Raw genomic sequence first — 15,937 nt, forward strand, 5'->3', positions numbered from 1 at the left:
CCCCACTGTATTCTCAGCAGACTCAGGGATGGTTCCAGATGAAGACGGGGTAGTTTGGGAAAGTGAAACTAAAAAGGCACATGTAGTCCCACCACCTGAACGAGAAACCCTGCACCTCAAAGACAGCTTCCTTCCTGTCTTTTTTCCCTGCCTTTTTTTTTTTTTTAAGCCTAGTCATGATCATAGTTTGTAATGTGAGCCGCAGAAACACAACTTCCTGTGTAGACTCTCACCGTCACCAAGGTGTCTTGGCGTGCCAGACTCTGTCTTTGGGGCAGGCTCAACATGAGACGTGAACTTTGGCCCGACCGTGGCCACCACGCCGACTGGGCACCAACAAGCGAGTCTGCATGGCTCAGGGACTCTCTCAAACTCAAGTGTACCCAGAAGGAAGATGACGGCCTAGTGCCTCAGAGCCCCCTCTCCTAAAGCAATCCAGCACAAAGCAAACGGCTTCTGCACATATCCCCATCATACATACATGCCCAAGGAAACTGAGGCTCAAGGGAGCTGAGGAAACCGTCCAGGGTCACACAGCCAGTGAGTGGCGGTGCCATGACTCAAAGTCCTGCCACTTCCTGGAGCCAGTGCTGGGAGCTCAGCCCAGGGCTGGCTGGATGTCCCCCTGCAAAGACACCATAAAACTCTGCAGCCGTCGAGAGCGGCTGTCATCGGGGGCTTCCTCAGGCAGGGTAGAAAGAGCAGCATGGCCTCGCCCCCCATGGGGGACACGCCAACTCCTCGCAGCAGAAAAAGGAGGCACTTGTTGACAAAAGAACACAGCCCTGTCGATGAAGTGGCTCACCCCTCCTAAAAAAATCAAGACTGAATCAGATCAACATCTAGATTTAACTACCAATTTCAGGAAACGCAGGAAACAGAGGACCACCGTCAACACCACCATGGGACTGCAACTGGCAAAAGTCAAAATGCAGGAAACTACAGGGTGAATGACCCAGGGGAATGAATCTCAAAGAAAGAAAGGAAAGAAAGGAAGGAAAGGAAGGACAGGACAGGACAGGACAGGAAAGGAAAGGAAAGGAAAGGAAAGGGGAAGGAAGGAAAGAAAGAAGGAAGGAAGGAAGAGAAAGAAAACAAGAAAGGGGAAGATAAAACTAAAAAGACACACAAAGCTGTGGTGATGGTTTCAGAAGGCTACACAAATGTCAAAACTGACCGCATCTCACACACGCAGTATGTGTGGCTCTGCGTGCTCCAGTTTAGCTCAGCAGTGAGGAGAAAAGACAGACTTAAAGACTCCTCAATCCAACATAACTTGTGGACCTCCTCTGGATCCTGATCTGAACAAACCCACTGCAAAACAGACAAACAGACAAACAATTACGAGATGGTTTGGGAAATTTGACTAGATAGTTGACAACACTGAAGAATCATTAAGGAAATTTTTTAGCTGTGATAATGGCATTGTGGTTACATTTTTTAAGAGTCCTTATCATTTAAAAACACATCCCTAAATATCTGCAGACAAAACCACATGACAACCTGACACAATTTTTCTGGGATTTGCTTCAAAAGAATCCAGTAGCTGAGAGCGGAGGGCAGGAGGGAGCAGAAATGACATGTGACCAGCCACTGAACTGATCACTCCTGAAGCTGGGTGACAGATGCATGGGGCTCTTTATATTACTCTTTCTTCTCCTATCAAATGTTTGATATTAAGCTTAGTTGGTAGAGCATGTGACTTTTTTTTAATGTTTATTATTTTTGACAGAGAGAGAGAGAGAGAGAGAGAGAGACAGAGCATGAGTGGGGAAGGGGCAGAGAGAGGTAGCGTCAGAATCTGAAGCAGGCTCCAGGCTCTTAGCTGTCAGCAAGAACCCAACGTGGGGCTCGATCTCACAAACCACAAGATCACGACCTGAGCCACAGTCAGACGCTCAAACGACTGAGCCACCCAGGCACCCCATAGAGCATGTGACTCTTGATCTCAGGGTCATGAGTTTGAGCCCCACGTTGGGCACTGAGATTACTTAACAAAAGATATTTTTAAAACACATATAATTTTAAATTTTAATACAAGTAAAACTTAAAGAAAGAAAAGGGAGGCCATCAGATAGAAGCATGAATTGAGAAACAACCTCATGGTCGCAGGGAGCACAGAAAGAAGAGCCTGGGGACCTGAGAGCTGGCACAGGCAAGAGAACACCATGAACCAGGAGGGGGACTGTTGATTGCCCAAACTCAGGGAGGCCCAGAGATGGTCCCATGCCCGCTCCATGGATGAAGGAGTCCCACAGTCCCACGTGAGAGACCAGGGACTTCTGAGGTGCCTCGGAGAACCTCACCCCAACTGTGATTCCATTCTATTTACCTGTTTACGTGCGCCTTCTCTGCCTCCCTGATTTGAATAAAGCGCGACCGGCTCCTGCTGTACTGGATCCCCATTCCTGCTCACTGTTTGACAATACAGTAGGCACCCGATGAATGTTTGTTGAGTGAGCAGGGGTCCTCTAACATCAAGGGCCCCCCAGTTGCAGGTAGATGATGCTGCCTGGAGCATTTCATTACAGGCAGGAGCCGGGCTCCCTGGCCGAGAGGGGGGTAAGGAAGCCAGCCCCTGGAGGGCAGAGACGAGGAGCAGTAGTGAAGCTGCCCACAGGACGCGGGGTCAAGTGCAAGCGCCTCAGGGGCCCTCCCAAGCCAGAGCTTGAGACTTCTGGAGCAGACCTCATGGAGATTACAGCCTACGTGGAGGCCACAAAGTTTAGAGTCTCTGAGTAGACCCTAGGTTGGGGACCTGCTTATTTCAAAGATTAACAATAAAAGTTTTTACTCTAGCCCCTTTATAAAGAATTTTTATACAACAGTAAATAAATAAAGGACAGTAGAATAAAAGCAAGAACCAGCATTAGCAAGCTGCTACTCCTGGGTACGCTCCGGACTCTTCTCCAGGCCACATTAGGCACTCCACGGGCGCCCAGGATGACCTCTGTCCTGACACTCATTCCTCTGAGCTACCAACGGCCTGCTTCTGGAATTCCCTGAAGGCGTGCCGTGCTCCCCACCCACCTGTGTGATCCTGGAAACCCAGCACAGTGCTGGGCTGGCACGTAGTGGGTGCTCAATAAACGTTTGTTGGCTGGATCTACGCTAAACAAGAGCTGAGAACTGGAATACAGACCTCAGTGCCCTCAGCTGGCCTGTCTAGGTATTTTACTTGGAAGTCAGTTCTTTGGAACTCAGAAGACATGCTGACAGGTTCCCAGGCGGGCCCTCAAAAGCCTACGTACCCCATAATTCAAAGATTGCAAGGAGAGGAACAAATTTAATCTCCCTTTGAAATTTGTGTTTTTCCTGTAGGCAAATGGCCCCACCCCTAATCCACCTGGGAATCCTTGATACCCCACGGACAAGAGCCCCAGGGAAGCAGCGGGCCTGCCCAGCCCACTCTGAAGAATCCACAGTATATAATTAGCTGGGTGCTAATTAAATAGAAGCAGTGTGGGGGTGTCACAGGCCTCTGGGGTTGGAATCTGGGAAACACGGGGAGTAAGAGCTTCCTGTCCAGTCAGAGAGCAGGTGATGGCAGGAGGCGCCTGCCTGGATGCAGGCATCTGAATCATGGGAAGGTTTTGAAAGGAGTCAAACTCAAGGAGGGAGGGGGCAGGGGAGGGGGGCAGTCAGGTGCACCCTCAGCTGCCACACACTGTCACAGGAGGATGAGGCGGCCAACCAGCTGTGCTTTAGAAAGGAGTGTGAGGGGCAGGTAAACCTGGGTGGGGGAAACACATGTTCAAAAGTGATGATCACAGTTTTTTAGAGCCCAATAAACAACTCTGATGCCCAGGGCTGATTCAGGGGCAGCCAAACTTGGCCCGATGGCCAAACCCCATGGGAAAAAATTCAGCTTTCACCCGCTGGGGCGGCAGGGATCCCTGAGCGGTGGCAGAAACAATTAAGTACTCTTCCAGAGGCTACTGGAATATTCTTTTTTCATTCCACCAACAGAGGTGGACAGAACACTACTATGGGTTAGCCCATCACATAGCTGAGAGGGGCAGGAGCGAGCCATCAAGATGGGACCGGGCTGAGGCAGACAGCGGCAGTTAGCTCCTTCCCGCTGTGACTTCTACTGGCAAGCTGGCCTCACTGATTCTCTCCCATCTACTGAAGGACAGAAAGTCAGTGCTGTGAAATATGGGCCCCAGACAGCTGCTGCCGGACCGTGCAGATCTCAGGAGCGGCTGGAGTAAGGACCTGGGGGCCACCGGGAGCTCGGGATGACACAGTTTATGAAGAATCTCCCGTTCCTTGGGGTAGCCAGAAGGAAGGTGACCAAGATGCCGGAGTTCACATTCAGGATTTCCCTTTCGCTGAAGTGAGCTCGAGTGGGAGTCCACTTCTTGCAGCCGGAAAAGCATCTACCTGGGGACAGGAACCGTGCTACGTGCTGGCAACACAATCTGGCAAGACAGACGGGTCCCACAGGGTATTCACAGCATGGCGTTCTTAAAGAGCAAGAGAAAGTTACACGTAGTATGCTCTTATCTAGACGGTATTTTTTCAAATATAGGACAGAGATGGGGAGGACATACATCCCATATTCGGTCAGTTAACGTGACTGCTTTGTGTCCTGTACTTCTTCCCTGTGACATGAACCACAGCTGTAATTAGTACGTATTTGCCATCTCCCCCACTAGAATTTAAGCTCCATAAGGGTAAAGACGGCGAAAACTTATTCCTATATAATCCTATTTATTGTTGAACCCTCAGCATTAAACATGGTACCTTGTTCAGAGTAGCATTTAATAACTGCCGTGAAATGAACAGATGATAGTGTCTCTGGTGAACTTTAGAAGCTCCTTATTTTCTTCTTGGAAACAGCTATAGTCTTCAGTTGCTTTTGTGTGTGTGTGTGTGTGTGTGTGTGTGTGTGCGCGCGCGCGCACGCGCGAATATACATATATAGACACACACACATGTATACGTTGTACATAATGAACTTTGTGACTTCTTCAAACCGAAGTAAAGTAACTCTGGGACAAATCTATGAATCACAAAGTGGACCCTAAAACCGGGGAGGAACTTGGGGAAAGCAGGCTGCAGAGGCCGCAGGACAGAAAGGGGAAGGTGAAAGTCAGCTCCCATTTCCCAGACAAGGCAGCCAACAATGAACGTGCAGTGAACCCGAGTAAGCTGCCTTCTCCTCCAGCTCAAACCCTTGGCCGCAAAGCAGGAACCCGGCCTGAGAAGAGGGCAACACACACGAAGAAGCACAAAGGCAAGAAAACGAGCAGGCAGCAGCCCGAAGGCACCGAGCATTCTGTGTGGCGCAAGGCCGTGTACACAAGAGGCGGCCGTCACCACCCAAGCACTGGAAAGGTCTGCGCTGCGGGGCCTGCCTCCCTGCAGGCAGCAGGTGCCCCAGCGACAAACCGTGGTTTGTCTTATGCGCTTCCCTCCTCCTGCAATCTGGATGCCTCGATTATTCCACCAGGTCCTCCCCTTTAGGAAATGCCTTCCACAGCAATGTACGAATGCGTTTATAGCTCCCTTATTCCATGCAAGTGAGCACACACCTCACAGACAAGGAGCCTGAGGCCCTGAGGGAAATATGACGTCTGCCCCCAGAGGCCCTCATGGTCAACATGGAGACAAGAGAAACAGAGGTGAATATCATGAGATCAACGTCATCAGGGGCTGTCAATAATGTCATCAGAGAAAGGATTACACCCGAGGCTGGTGCAACACCAGGAGGCTTCCTGGAGGGGGCAGCTCGTGGTGGTCCCTCTCTATTGTTCACATACTGAGCGTGGCCAGGGGCTTGTTATACTGAGCAAGTTTGTAACTGACTCCCTCTATGCCTAACCAAATTCGACAGTATGTCTGGCCTCGTCGGCACTGCCTGGTCCACGCCTAATGGAGAAGGATGACCCTCAGGCTTGAGGCACTTACAATGCCATGGATTTGGGCCACCTTGTTGCATAAGTCAGGACGCCACTTCTGAAGAGCCAGATAGAAAGGATTTTTCAGGAGATCTTCGTCATATAGAGCCATATGGACTTCAGATGGGGCAGAGACCGTCTCCTGGGACAAGGAAAGAAAAAGCAGTAAATGACCACTTTCAGATTTATATAACACGGAAAAGTCCTGTTCTGGCAACTTCTAAAAAGCATCTCTGACATGTATTATTCTACTCTACAGACTTAACACCCCATCAGGAAATATCAAAGATAACCCACCAATTCCAAGATGAGTTGTTTTACTGGCTAACTGTATACATTACATCCTGAAAATCTTAAGCTCCAAATCATTGCAAAAAATAAAAATGGCTATTTTTAGAACATCCTCTGTGACCAAAATTATGACATTTTAAATATATGTGTGTATTCTGAATGAAATACTTTAAGCCTACAGGAACAATGGAAACCTGCCACCCTGGATTACCAAATTTAACACTTGGCGTATTTGCTTCAGAGTTTCTTTTAAGAAGTTTATCAGAATAGACTGGAATCCCCCTATGCCCCTCTGATCCTATTCCCTCCTCCTCTTTTGGAACCAACCACTATTCTTGTTCACGTTTCTATTCCTTTAATACGCGTGCATTCATAAATAATATAAAATATTCTTTTAGGAGCTTCAGAATTTCCATACTTGGCTTCACGCTGCAAGTATCCTGGAACACGCCTCTTCCAATCAACAAGTTTTCAAATCCTAGCTATGCTGATCCATACAGATCAGACGTTCCTTCACTAACTTCTGATGTCTAGTATTCTTTTAAGGGAACATGACACAATTTATTTAGCTGATATCCTATATTGCATCCACATTTTCGGGATTACAAACAATGCTGGAATGAACTCGCTTATGCCCTTATGTGTAAAGCCTGAGCACATATGTGGGAACGTCCCTAGGAGAGGCAGACCCACCTGCTTTCTACTTCCATGAAAAGAGCATGGGTGCACCCCTCCCTCACACCACATCCTAGCCAACCCTTTTTAGTATTGTCCAATTATCTCATTTCTGCCAGTCTGGGAGTATAAAATAGTATTTTGCTGTTTTTAATTTTCATTTCTCTAATGAAATTGAACATCGGGACTCCTGAGCGGCTCAGTTGGTTGAGTGTCTGACTCTTGGTTTTGGCTCAGGTCATGACCTCGCCGTTCATGGGCTCAAGCCCCACATTGGGCTCTGCGCTGACAGTGCAGCGCCTGCTCGGGATTCTCTCTCTCCCTCTCTCTCTGCCCCTTCCCTGCCCACGCTGTCTCTCTAAATACACTTAAACAAAAAAAGAAAAAGAAAAACAAATTGAACGTCATTTCCTTATGTTCTATAAATTGCCTTATCACGTCTTTCGCCCACTTTTTACATGGGTTGTTGGCCTTTTTCTTACCATTTATAGTTCTTTATGCATCTGGATACTAAAAGGTCTTGCAAATATCTTCTCCCGATCTGTGACCTGTCTCCTCATTTTTTCAAATGGATATTTTCAGAAATAGAAGTATTTGATTTTAATGTGGCTGAACCTGTCAACCCTTGCCTTAATGGTCAGTGCTTTGTGGATCTTAGGAAATCCTATCATCTGGAGTACCTTTCTGCAAAGTGACTTCATCATTCTCCCTTTCAGAAGGTGGAGTCTACCTCCCCACCCCTATGAATCTGAGCCAGCCCTGTGACTGCATTAGCCAACCAACAGACAGAAGTGATGCTCTGGGATTTTAGAGTGTCAGCCTCAAGAGACTGCAGATTCCACACCCTTTCTCTTCGCACCCTAAGACCACCACACTATGAAGAAGCCTGTGAGGGGCGCCTGGGTGGCTCAGTCGGTTAAACATCTGACTTTGGCTAAGATCATGATCTCACAGTTTGTGGGTTCGAGCCCCGTGTCAGGGTCTGTGCAGACAGCTCGGAGCCTGAAGTCTGCTTCAGATTCTGTGTCTCCTTCTCTCTCTCTGCCCCTCTCCCATTCATGCTCTGCCTCTCTCAAAAATAAATAAAAACATTTTAAAAATTAAAAAAAAAGAAGAAGAAGAAGAAGAAGAAGCCGCCCATGGGATGAAGGACCATGAGGGGAAGAGAGGCCCATGTGGTCCAGTGAGTACAGCCAGCCAGCCCACCCACCAGCTGAATGCAGCCATGTGAGTCCAGGTGAGACTAGCAGAAGAACCAGTCTGCCAGCCCATGAATAGTAGGAAACAATAAGTCGTGGCAGTTTTAAGCCACTAAGTTTTGGGCTGGTTTACTATGCAACACAGACTACTTGAAATCATATCCTTTCAACTCCAAAACCATAATCACTATAATTCCTAAGAATCTTCGTTTTTATATATACTATAAATTAGGCATCTAATTTAATTTCTTTCCTATATGGTAAGCTATCTTGGGCTGTTTGGGCTACTAACACAAAAAGTACAGACTGGGCGGCTTAAATTTACTTCTCATAGTTCTGGAGGCTGGAAGCCCAAGAACAAGGTCCTGGCAGATTTGGTTTTTGATGACCCACTTCCTAGTTTGTAGACTGCCACCACCTCGCTGGGTCCTCACATGGCAAGAGTTCTCCTGTCTTTTCCTCTTTTTACAAGACTGTTCATTCCATCATGAGGGCCCCATGACCTAATCTAACCCCTATGAATCTCAACGCCTGACCCCCAAATACCATCACATTAAGGATTAGGATTTCAACATATGAATGGCGGGGTGGGGGCACAAAAATTCAGTCCATAGCATAAGCCAACTGTCCCATCATGCTTTTTTGAATAGTCGATCACTTTCACACTGGCCAATAATGCTACCTTTGCTATATTCCAAGTCCCTATATATGTTTAGCTGGTTTCTGAGCTCTACGCTATTTCAACAGTCTAACCAGTACCATCCAACACTTGAGAAATGTAATTACATACACACTATGCATAAACACATATAACTTAAAATTTTCTGGTAGTCACATTAAAAAAGAAACAGGGGTGGGGGCGCCTGGGTGGCGCAGTCGGTTAAGCGTCCGGCTTCAGCCAGGTCACGATCTCGCGGTCCGTGAGTTCGAGCCCCGTGTCAGGCTCTGGGCTGATGGCTCGGAGCCTGGAGCCTGTTTCCGATTCTGTGTCTTCCTCTCTCTCTGCCCCTCCCCCGTTCATGCTCTGTCTCTCTCTGTCCCAAAAATAAATAAAAAACGTTGAAAAAAAATTTTTTTTAAATAAAAAAAAAAAAAAAAAAAGAAACAGGGGCGCCTGGGTGGCTCAGTTGGTTGAGCATCTGACTTCGGCTCAGGTCATGATCTCATAGCTTGTGAGTTCGATCCCCGCATCAGGCTCTGTGCTGACAGCTCAGAGCCTGAAGCCTGCTTCCAATTCTGTGTCTCCCTCTCTGCCCTCCCCCTCTCGCATTCTGTCTCTCTCTCTCTCTAAAATAAATAAACATTAAAAAAATTTACTTTTTCAGGGCGCCTAGGTGGCTCAGTGGGTTAAGCATCTGACTTTTGTTCTTGTCATGATCTCACGGTTCATGAATTCGGGCCCCACACTGTGCTCCATGTTCACAGCTCAGAGCCTGGAGCCTGCTTTGGATTCTGTGTCTCCCTCTCTCTCTGCCCCTCCCCTGCTTGCTCTCTCTCAAAAATAAACATTAAAAAAGTTGTTTTTAATTGTTTTTTAAAGAAACAGATGAGGGGCACCTGGGTGGCTTAGTCAGTTAAGCATCCAACTTTGGCTCAGGTCATGATCTCGCGGTTCATGGGTTCAAGCCCCACATCGGGCTCTGTGCCGACAGCCCAGAGCCTGTTGTCTGTTTTGGATTCTGTGTCTCTCTCTCTGCTCTTCCCCTGCTTTCACTCTCTCTCTCCCTCTCTCAAAAATAAACATTAGAATTTTTTTTAATATAAAGTGAAATTAATTTTAATAATATATTTATCCTAATATATCCAAAATATTATATTTTCAACATGTGATCAATTTTTAAAACTATTAATGACACATTTTACATTCTTTTTTACTCTTACTAAATCTTCAAAATTTGGTGTGTACTTTACATTCACTTTTCAATTCATATTAGCCACATTCAAGTGCTCCATAGCCACATATGGCTAGTGGCTATTATACTGGACAGAGTAGGGCTATACCACATTGTTTTACATGACTATAGCTTCATAATAAGCCTTGCTGTCTCATAAAGGCCTCCCTCCTTGTTCTCCCAAATTGTCTGGTTCTTCTTAACTTTTTGCAATATCACATAAATTAAAGTCAGTTCATCAATTCCATGAAAAATCCTCTTGGGATTTTTATTAGAAATGCACTAAATTTATGGACTGGAAAGTCAACATCTTTATGATAATGAATCTCATCATCCATGGACATGGTATGTCTTTCCCTGTATGTCTTCTTCTATGTCCTCCAATTAAATTTTCTCCATAAAAATCATAGATTATATACAACTTTTATTAAACATTATTTGTATATTCTGTATAGATTTTCTCCTGTTGTGAATGGAGCTTCCATTGCCCCTGTCTGCTCCATTTACCATACATCTGTGTGGTGTCCCTGAGCTATCAGAGAGGAATATGAAAAATGGGCACAGAAAAAGAATCTGAGCCTCCATCTCAGGCAGTGCAATGAAGAATATAAACACCTGTCTTGCAGGATTCCCATTTACATGCTGCTTTCAGTATTTTTGCCATACTGCAAACCAGTATACCACCACCTACTGCTGGCCCATATGGTGTCTTTGTGAGAATCAGAAAAAGGGACCCCATCCTCCCAGTGGGTACAGTCCTATGCCAGGGCACATGGCTTGGTAAGTAGCTCATAGGCTATTTATCAGCCCCAGTTTGCCAATATCTCCCTCCCCTAGGCAGGGCACCTGTGTAGTAAATAATCTGCATAATTATACACAATGACTCTACTGCTAATGTTTGACATATTCCTTTAAACACCTACTGTCTTTTCAATTTTATTTTATTTAGGGGCGCCTGGGTGGCTCAGTCAGTTGAGCGTCTGACTTCGGCTCAGGTCATGATCTCGCGGTTTGTGAGTTTGAGCCCCGCGTCGGGCTCTGGGCTGACAGCTCAGAGCCTGGAGTCTGCTTTGGATTCTGTGTCTCCTCCTCTCTCTGCCCCTCCGATGCTGACGTTCTGTCTCTCTCTGTCTCTTAATAATAAACGTTTAAAAAAATTTTTTTATTTTATTTATTTTTATTAAGTTTATTTATTTATTTTGAGAGAGAAAGAGAAAGAGAAAAGCACAAGCAGGGGAGGGGCAGAGAGAGGCGAGAGAATCCAAAGCAGGCTCCTTGCTGTTGGCATAGAGCCCGATGTGGGGCTCGATCCCACTAACAGTGAGATCACGACCCGAGCAAAATCAAGACTTGGACGCTTAAATGAGCCACCTACGCGCCTCTAAAATTTATTTTAAAAAGAACCCTTATTACAACTCTAAATATAAAAACAGTATCACTCCTATAAAATATGTAATCTTAAAAATTATAAAAACAATTGACGTTAAAACCTTGCTAAATACCACTACCTGCCAAACACTCTGAACCCGAGCCTGAGACCCCTTCACTGAAAAGGGAAAATTAGCAACTATCAAAGAACATCAAGTAACTTATCCCTGATACAATAAGATGAATGAAATAGGAATGAAAAACTGGATTACTTTCTTACTATATAACAATATTCCAAAATGCCTTCTTGGGAAAATACCAGGACAGTAGACATAAGTACATACATTATGAATCCTATCCGTTTCAGCTAATGATAAAAATAGCAACTATTTGATGGGGCACCTGCGGGGCTCTGTAGGTTGAGTGACTTTGGCTCAGGGCATGATCTCGCAGTTCATGAGTGTGAGCCCCACATCGGGCTCTCTGCTGTCAGCACAGAGCCCGCTTCAGATCCTCTGTCTCCTTCTCTCTGTCCCTCCCCTGCCTACACGTTCTCAAAAATAAACAAACATTAAAAAACAAAAACAGCAACTATTTGAAAGCATCTTTCGTTCAGGCACTGTGATAACGTCTATGTATCTTCATCCCATTTTAATGTTCATAACTATAGGTAACTAACTATAATTAATGCTCAAAACAACTGTTGGTATCATTAGCCCCCATATGCTGCAGATGAAGACATTGAGGCACGTTTGGCCCATTCGAGGTTACACACATGTCAGAATTTATTCCAACATGCACCCCTTCAACAACTACACTCATCGTGTAAAATAAGTAAGCCTGGATTAAGGGTTATTTCATGAGTCACAGATGCACAGATTCCCCCAAAGGAAAAGTCACCATGACAGACAGCCACACAGGCCCTACACTGAACTCCCCCAGTCTGGTCCAGCCAGAACAGTCTCTGCTACAGGCCCTCCTGGGGACTGCCTCAGGGGACAGCCCCACCCTGGGGACTGCCTGAGTTCCCTGCAAATCCTCTTAGGGGAAGAGCCTAGCATGAAAAAGGCTATATATAATCCCTTCCTGGACCCCAGAGACGGCTCTGCGACAATTCAGGTACCTGAACAATTCAGGTACCTGAATTGTTGAATTCAATTATTACCGGAGTCCAAATAATCCTTTTACGAGTCCCTACCAAGTCCCTACCAGAACGACTGGATAATGTGACTTTGCTGGGACAGAGTCACAAGAAAACAAAAATTCTTCCTGGTTTCTGACACAATTGGTTCTACACAGCAGAGTGCAAAAGTAAACACCCCTTGGACAGAAACCGCATGAGAGACAGGATGAGATACAGGCAGAATGAAGCTGGGAAGGGACACTCCTTCTGCTTCTCAGACAAGGTGCTGGCTCAGCGTCCACACCTCCATGCCCAAGATGGAGGCGACAAGGGCAAACTCTGATGGAGGAAGTGACAACCTGGCTGGGAGGCAAGGAATGTGTATCAGCAGAGTAAAACCAACCCAGAGCAGCGCTGCGGCAGGTAAGGACCAGACAAGAGAAGGGAGAAGCAAGGAAAGGGGGTGGGGTGGGGAGCAGAGAAGGCCTCCCTGGCAAGGACCAGAGTAAGACAAGGGTTTGGGAAGCAGGAACAGAAACCCAAGAGTAAACTTCTCTTGACAGATGAGTGAGTCCAGGGAAATACAAGAATCCAAATAGTGCCAGTCAGAGAGGGGCAGCAAGGTAAAGGAAGGCCCCTGAAGGCCACATCAAAACATTCCATTCAGGGGCACCTGGGTGGCTCAGTCAGTTAAGCGTCCAACTTTGATTTCGGCTTAGGTCATGATCCCAACATCGTAGGATCGAGCCCCACGTTGGGCTCTGCGCTGAGCATCGAGCCTACTTGAGATTCTCTCTCTCTCTCTCTCTCTCTCTCTCTCTCTCTCTCTCTCCCCCCCGCCCCTCTCTCCCACTTGTGTGCTCTCTCTCTCTAAAAAGAAATAAAATGAAAAAAACATTTATAAAAAGAAAAACATTCCATTCAAATGCACGAAACACACAAGACTGAGCAAGCATTGCTGGTGAATGGGACAGAGCTTGCTGTGTTTCAGTCCCAAGTCATCTGTTTTCTCTTGGACATCATTCCTCCTGGTTGCCAAGGACTGAACCCTCTGTCCAGGAGTAAGGATTCCAAGAGCTCTGTCCAGAACTGTTGTCCACCTTTTCCTCCCAGTGTTAAAAACATATAATAATCTGATGCAGTCTGGTGCTTAATGCCAGAATGGAATTCTCATACAGAGGTAAATACTTAAAGTAGGTTAACACCCTGAACAAGTTTACTTGCAAGAATTAGCTTTAGATTTTAAAATAACATGCAGAGTAAATGGATTCTTCCTCATAAAACTGGAAAGACGAGTAAAGCCTCTTATAAAACTCCTTTAAGAAAAAAATTCCACCCCTGACGAAGCTCAAATGATGGGATGATTTACAGCAACTCCAATGTGAAATTAGTCACAGGTAACAAATACCCCTGAACATGAGTTATCCGAGGTGACCCTATGAACAGGAGAGCCAGGCAAAGTCTCAAACTAGCACCGGACATTTCAAGACGTGGTGCACACACTTGTGGTTTTGTGGTCTTCAACCGTCCCATCAGCCTAGATGAGGCTGGGTGGTCAGGGACCATCTGATGACAGCGTGCAGCTTCGCTCAGCACAATCCAACACAGTAATGTCTGTGCCTCCCAGAGATAAACTCCCAGCTGAAATGTCACTGCTCTGGCTGCTCCCACCCTTACAGGGCCCTCACCAAAGGTCTTGATCAGGCATATTTTCCAAATGATGAGCAACATTCTCCAACTAGTTTCATCTGTGATTCAGAAGGGAAAGGCAAAAGGGCAAAACTTTCTAATTCATCTATATTTAATAGCAAATGGAAGCAGCTGGATGGTGTAACGTATGGCATTACAGTCACTTATGTCCTTCCGGCCTGTGACATCTGTGGATCCTATCTATACTTTTCTCAAAGCTCTCCTTCAAAGCTTCCAGCCTGTTTGTGGCCAGCTGGCTCTCCGTAGGCATGCTGTATCTGTGTCGTCCACTTGAACAAAATGATAGCGGGGTGTTAGAGGAAGCTCAAGCTCCCCGGGAGGTGTCATCTCTCATAGGAGCTGAAAATCCACTGCCCATATCCAGGGGAGGGTGACGAGCTGGCCCCAGGCAGCTATGCAGGCACTGGCAAAATGCCAGAAACAAACTGTGCTCAGAGCTGGCCATACGCAGTGACAGCTGGAATGTGGAGGGCCACACAGGGAGAGAAGGCCTCAGAGCTGGAAGAGGGGTGTGACCACTAAGCAGGAGAGTTCGGAGGAGCACAACCGCCCCTCAGAACACCACTCCATCACCCCGCTCCGGAAGTCACCGGAGGAGGCACCAGCACCCAACTCCTGCCAGAATCCTGAGCAGAAAGGCGGGAGTTCCGAGGGCCGCGTCTCGGTGTCTCGCAGACGTAGAAGGTCTGGATTTGGGTCTGAATCCTTTCGAGGTCTGGTATCTATCATCACATGGCCACATTCCTCTGCTCCTCTAGGAGAGGATTAAGTTACTGGCCACCAATCTAATTCTGACAATTCACAAATGGAGGGAGAGCCCCCACAGAAACACTAACGGTGCACAGACCCAGCGGTTGCCCTCACGAGGGCAATGCAGTCCAAGAGCCACAAGGAGACACAATCAAGAAGACCTTGACTGCAGACACTACTGCTTGCTCTCCCGGCAATGCTGCCAGGCAGGATGATTTCAGATGGCAAGCCAAAGTCAAGAGAGCTCACCCCAGTAGCTTCTCCACTTCAGAGCCCCGACTGCTTTCCTGTCGCTGGGGCTAGTCACAAGTGTCTGTCCCTGCTCCCATCCTGCACTTCTCCCTCAGGGGCTTCTGCCTCCTGATCTTGCTCATACTGGTCCACATGAAAAGATAACAAAGTGATCTTTGCAACACTGAGGTCTGTATGGTATAGTAGTCCCCCTTACCCTCAGTTTCATCTTCCAGTTTTGGTTCCCCATGGTCAACTGGAGTCCGGAAACAGAAGATCCTCCTTCTGACATACGGTCAGAAAGTCAACAGTAGCTAACACAGTATCATAATAACCCGTATCGGGTCCCCTCACTTCATTTCATCACGTGGGCATTTTATCATCTCACATCATCACAGGAAGAATGAGTACGGTACCGTAAGATATTTTGAGACAGACCACATTTACATAACTTTTATCACAGTGCCTCATGAATAAGTGTTCTTTTTTATTAGTTATTTTTGTTAATCTCTTACTGTGCCTAATTTATATATTAAACTCATCATAGGTATGCAGGTATAGGATTTGGTACTATCCAAAGCTTCCGGCATCCAGTAAGGGTCTTGGAAAACATCCCCCACAGATTAAAGAGGGCTACTATATTCTTCAAGGACTTACGTACTTGAACTCCCTACTAGACGAACTCTCAATTTCTCCACCTGGCATTAAGGACCTCTCATTCTGGCCTTCCACCGATCTCAGTAGCCTCACCTCCCTCCACTGTCCCCAAAGCTCCCCAAAGTGATGGGTTCT

The 15,937-nt window shown here is 46.6% G+C and overlaps 1 protein-coding gene across 5 annotated transcripts in view; it reads right to left on the reverse strand.

The window, feature by feature from the left end:
* The window catches only part of ANKRD27 (ankyrin repeat domain 27), a 52,042-nt gene that overhangs the window by 34,788 nt on the left and 1,317 nt on the right, over positions 1–15,937 (reverse strand). For 4 of the 5 annotated variants that reach the window (XM_086689570.1, XM_086689569.1, XM_086689572.1 and 1 more), the window contains exon 2: positions 5,917–6,048. The exons of the other annotated variant lie outside the window; for it this stretch is intronic. In XM_086689570.1, coding sequence (XP_086545696.1) covers positions 5,917–6,018 — 102 coding nt within the window. In that variant the 5' untranslated portion in view covers positions 6,019–6,048. The remainder of the gene's footprint in view (positions 1–5,916; positions 6,049–15,937) is intronic. 5 annotated transcript variants of the gene reach the window in all.

Source organism: Puma concolor, chromosome E2 (assembly GCF_028749965.1).
Source record: "Puma concolor isolate L17-30 chromosome E2, mPumCon1.1.hap2, whole genome shotgun sequence".
Taxonomy (NCBI): domain Eukaryota; kingdom Metazoa; phylum Chordata; class Mammalia; order Carnivora; family Felidae; genus Puma; species Puma concolor.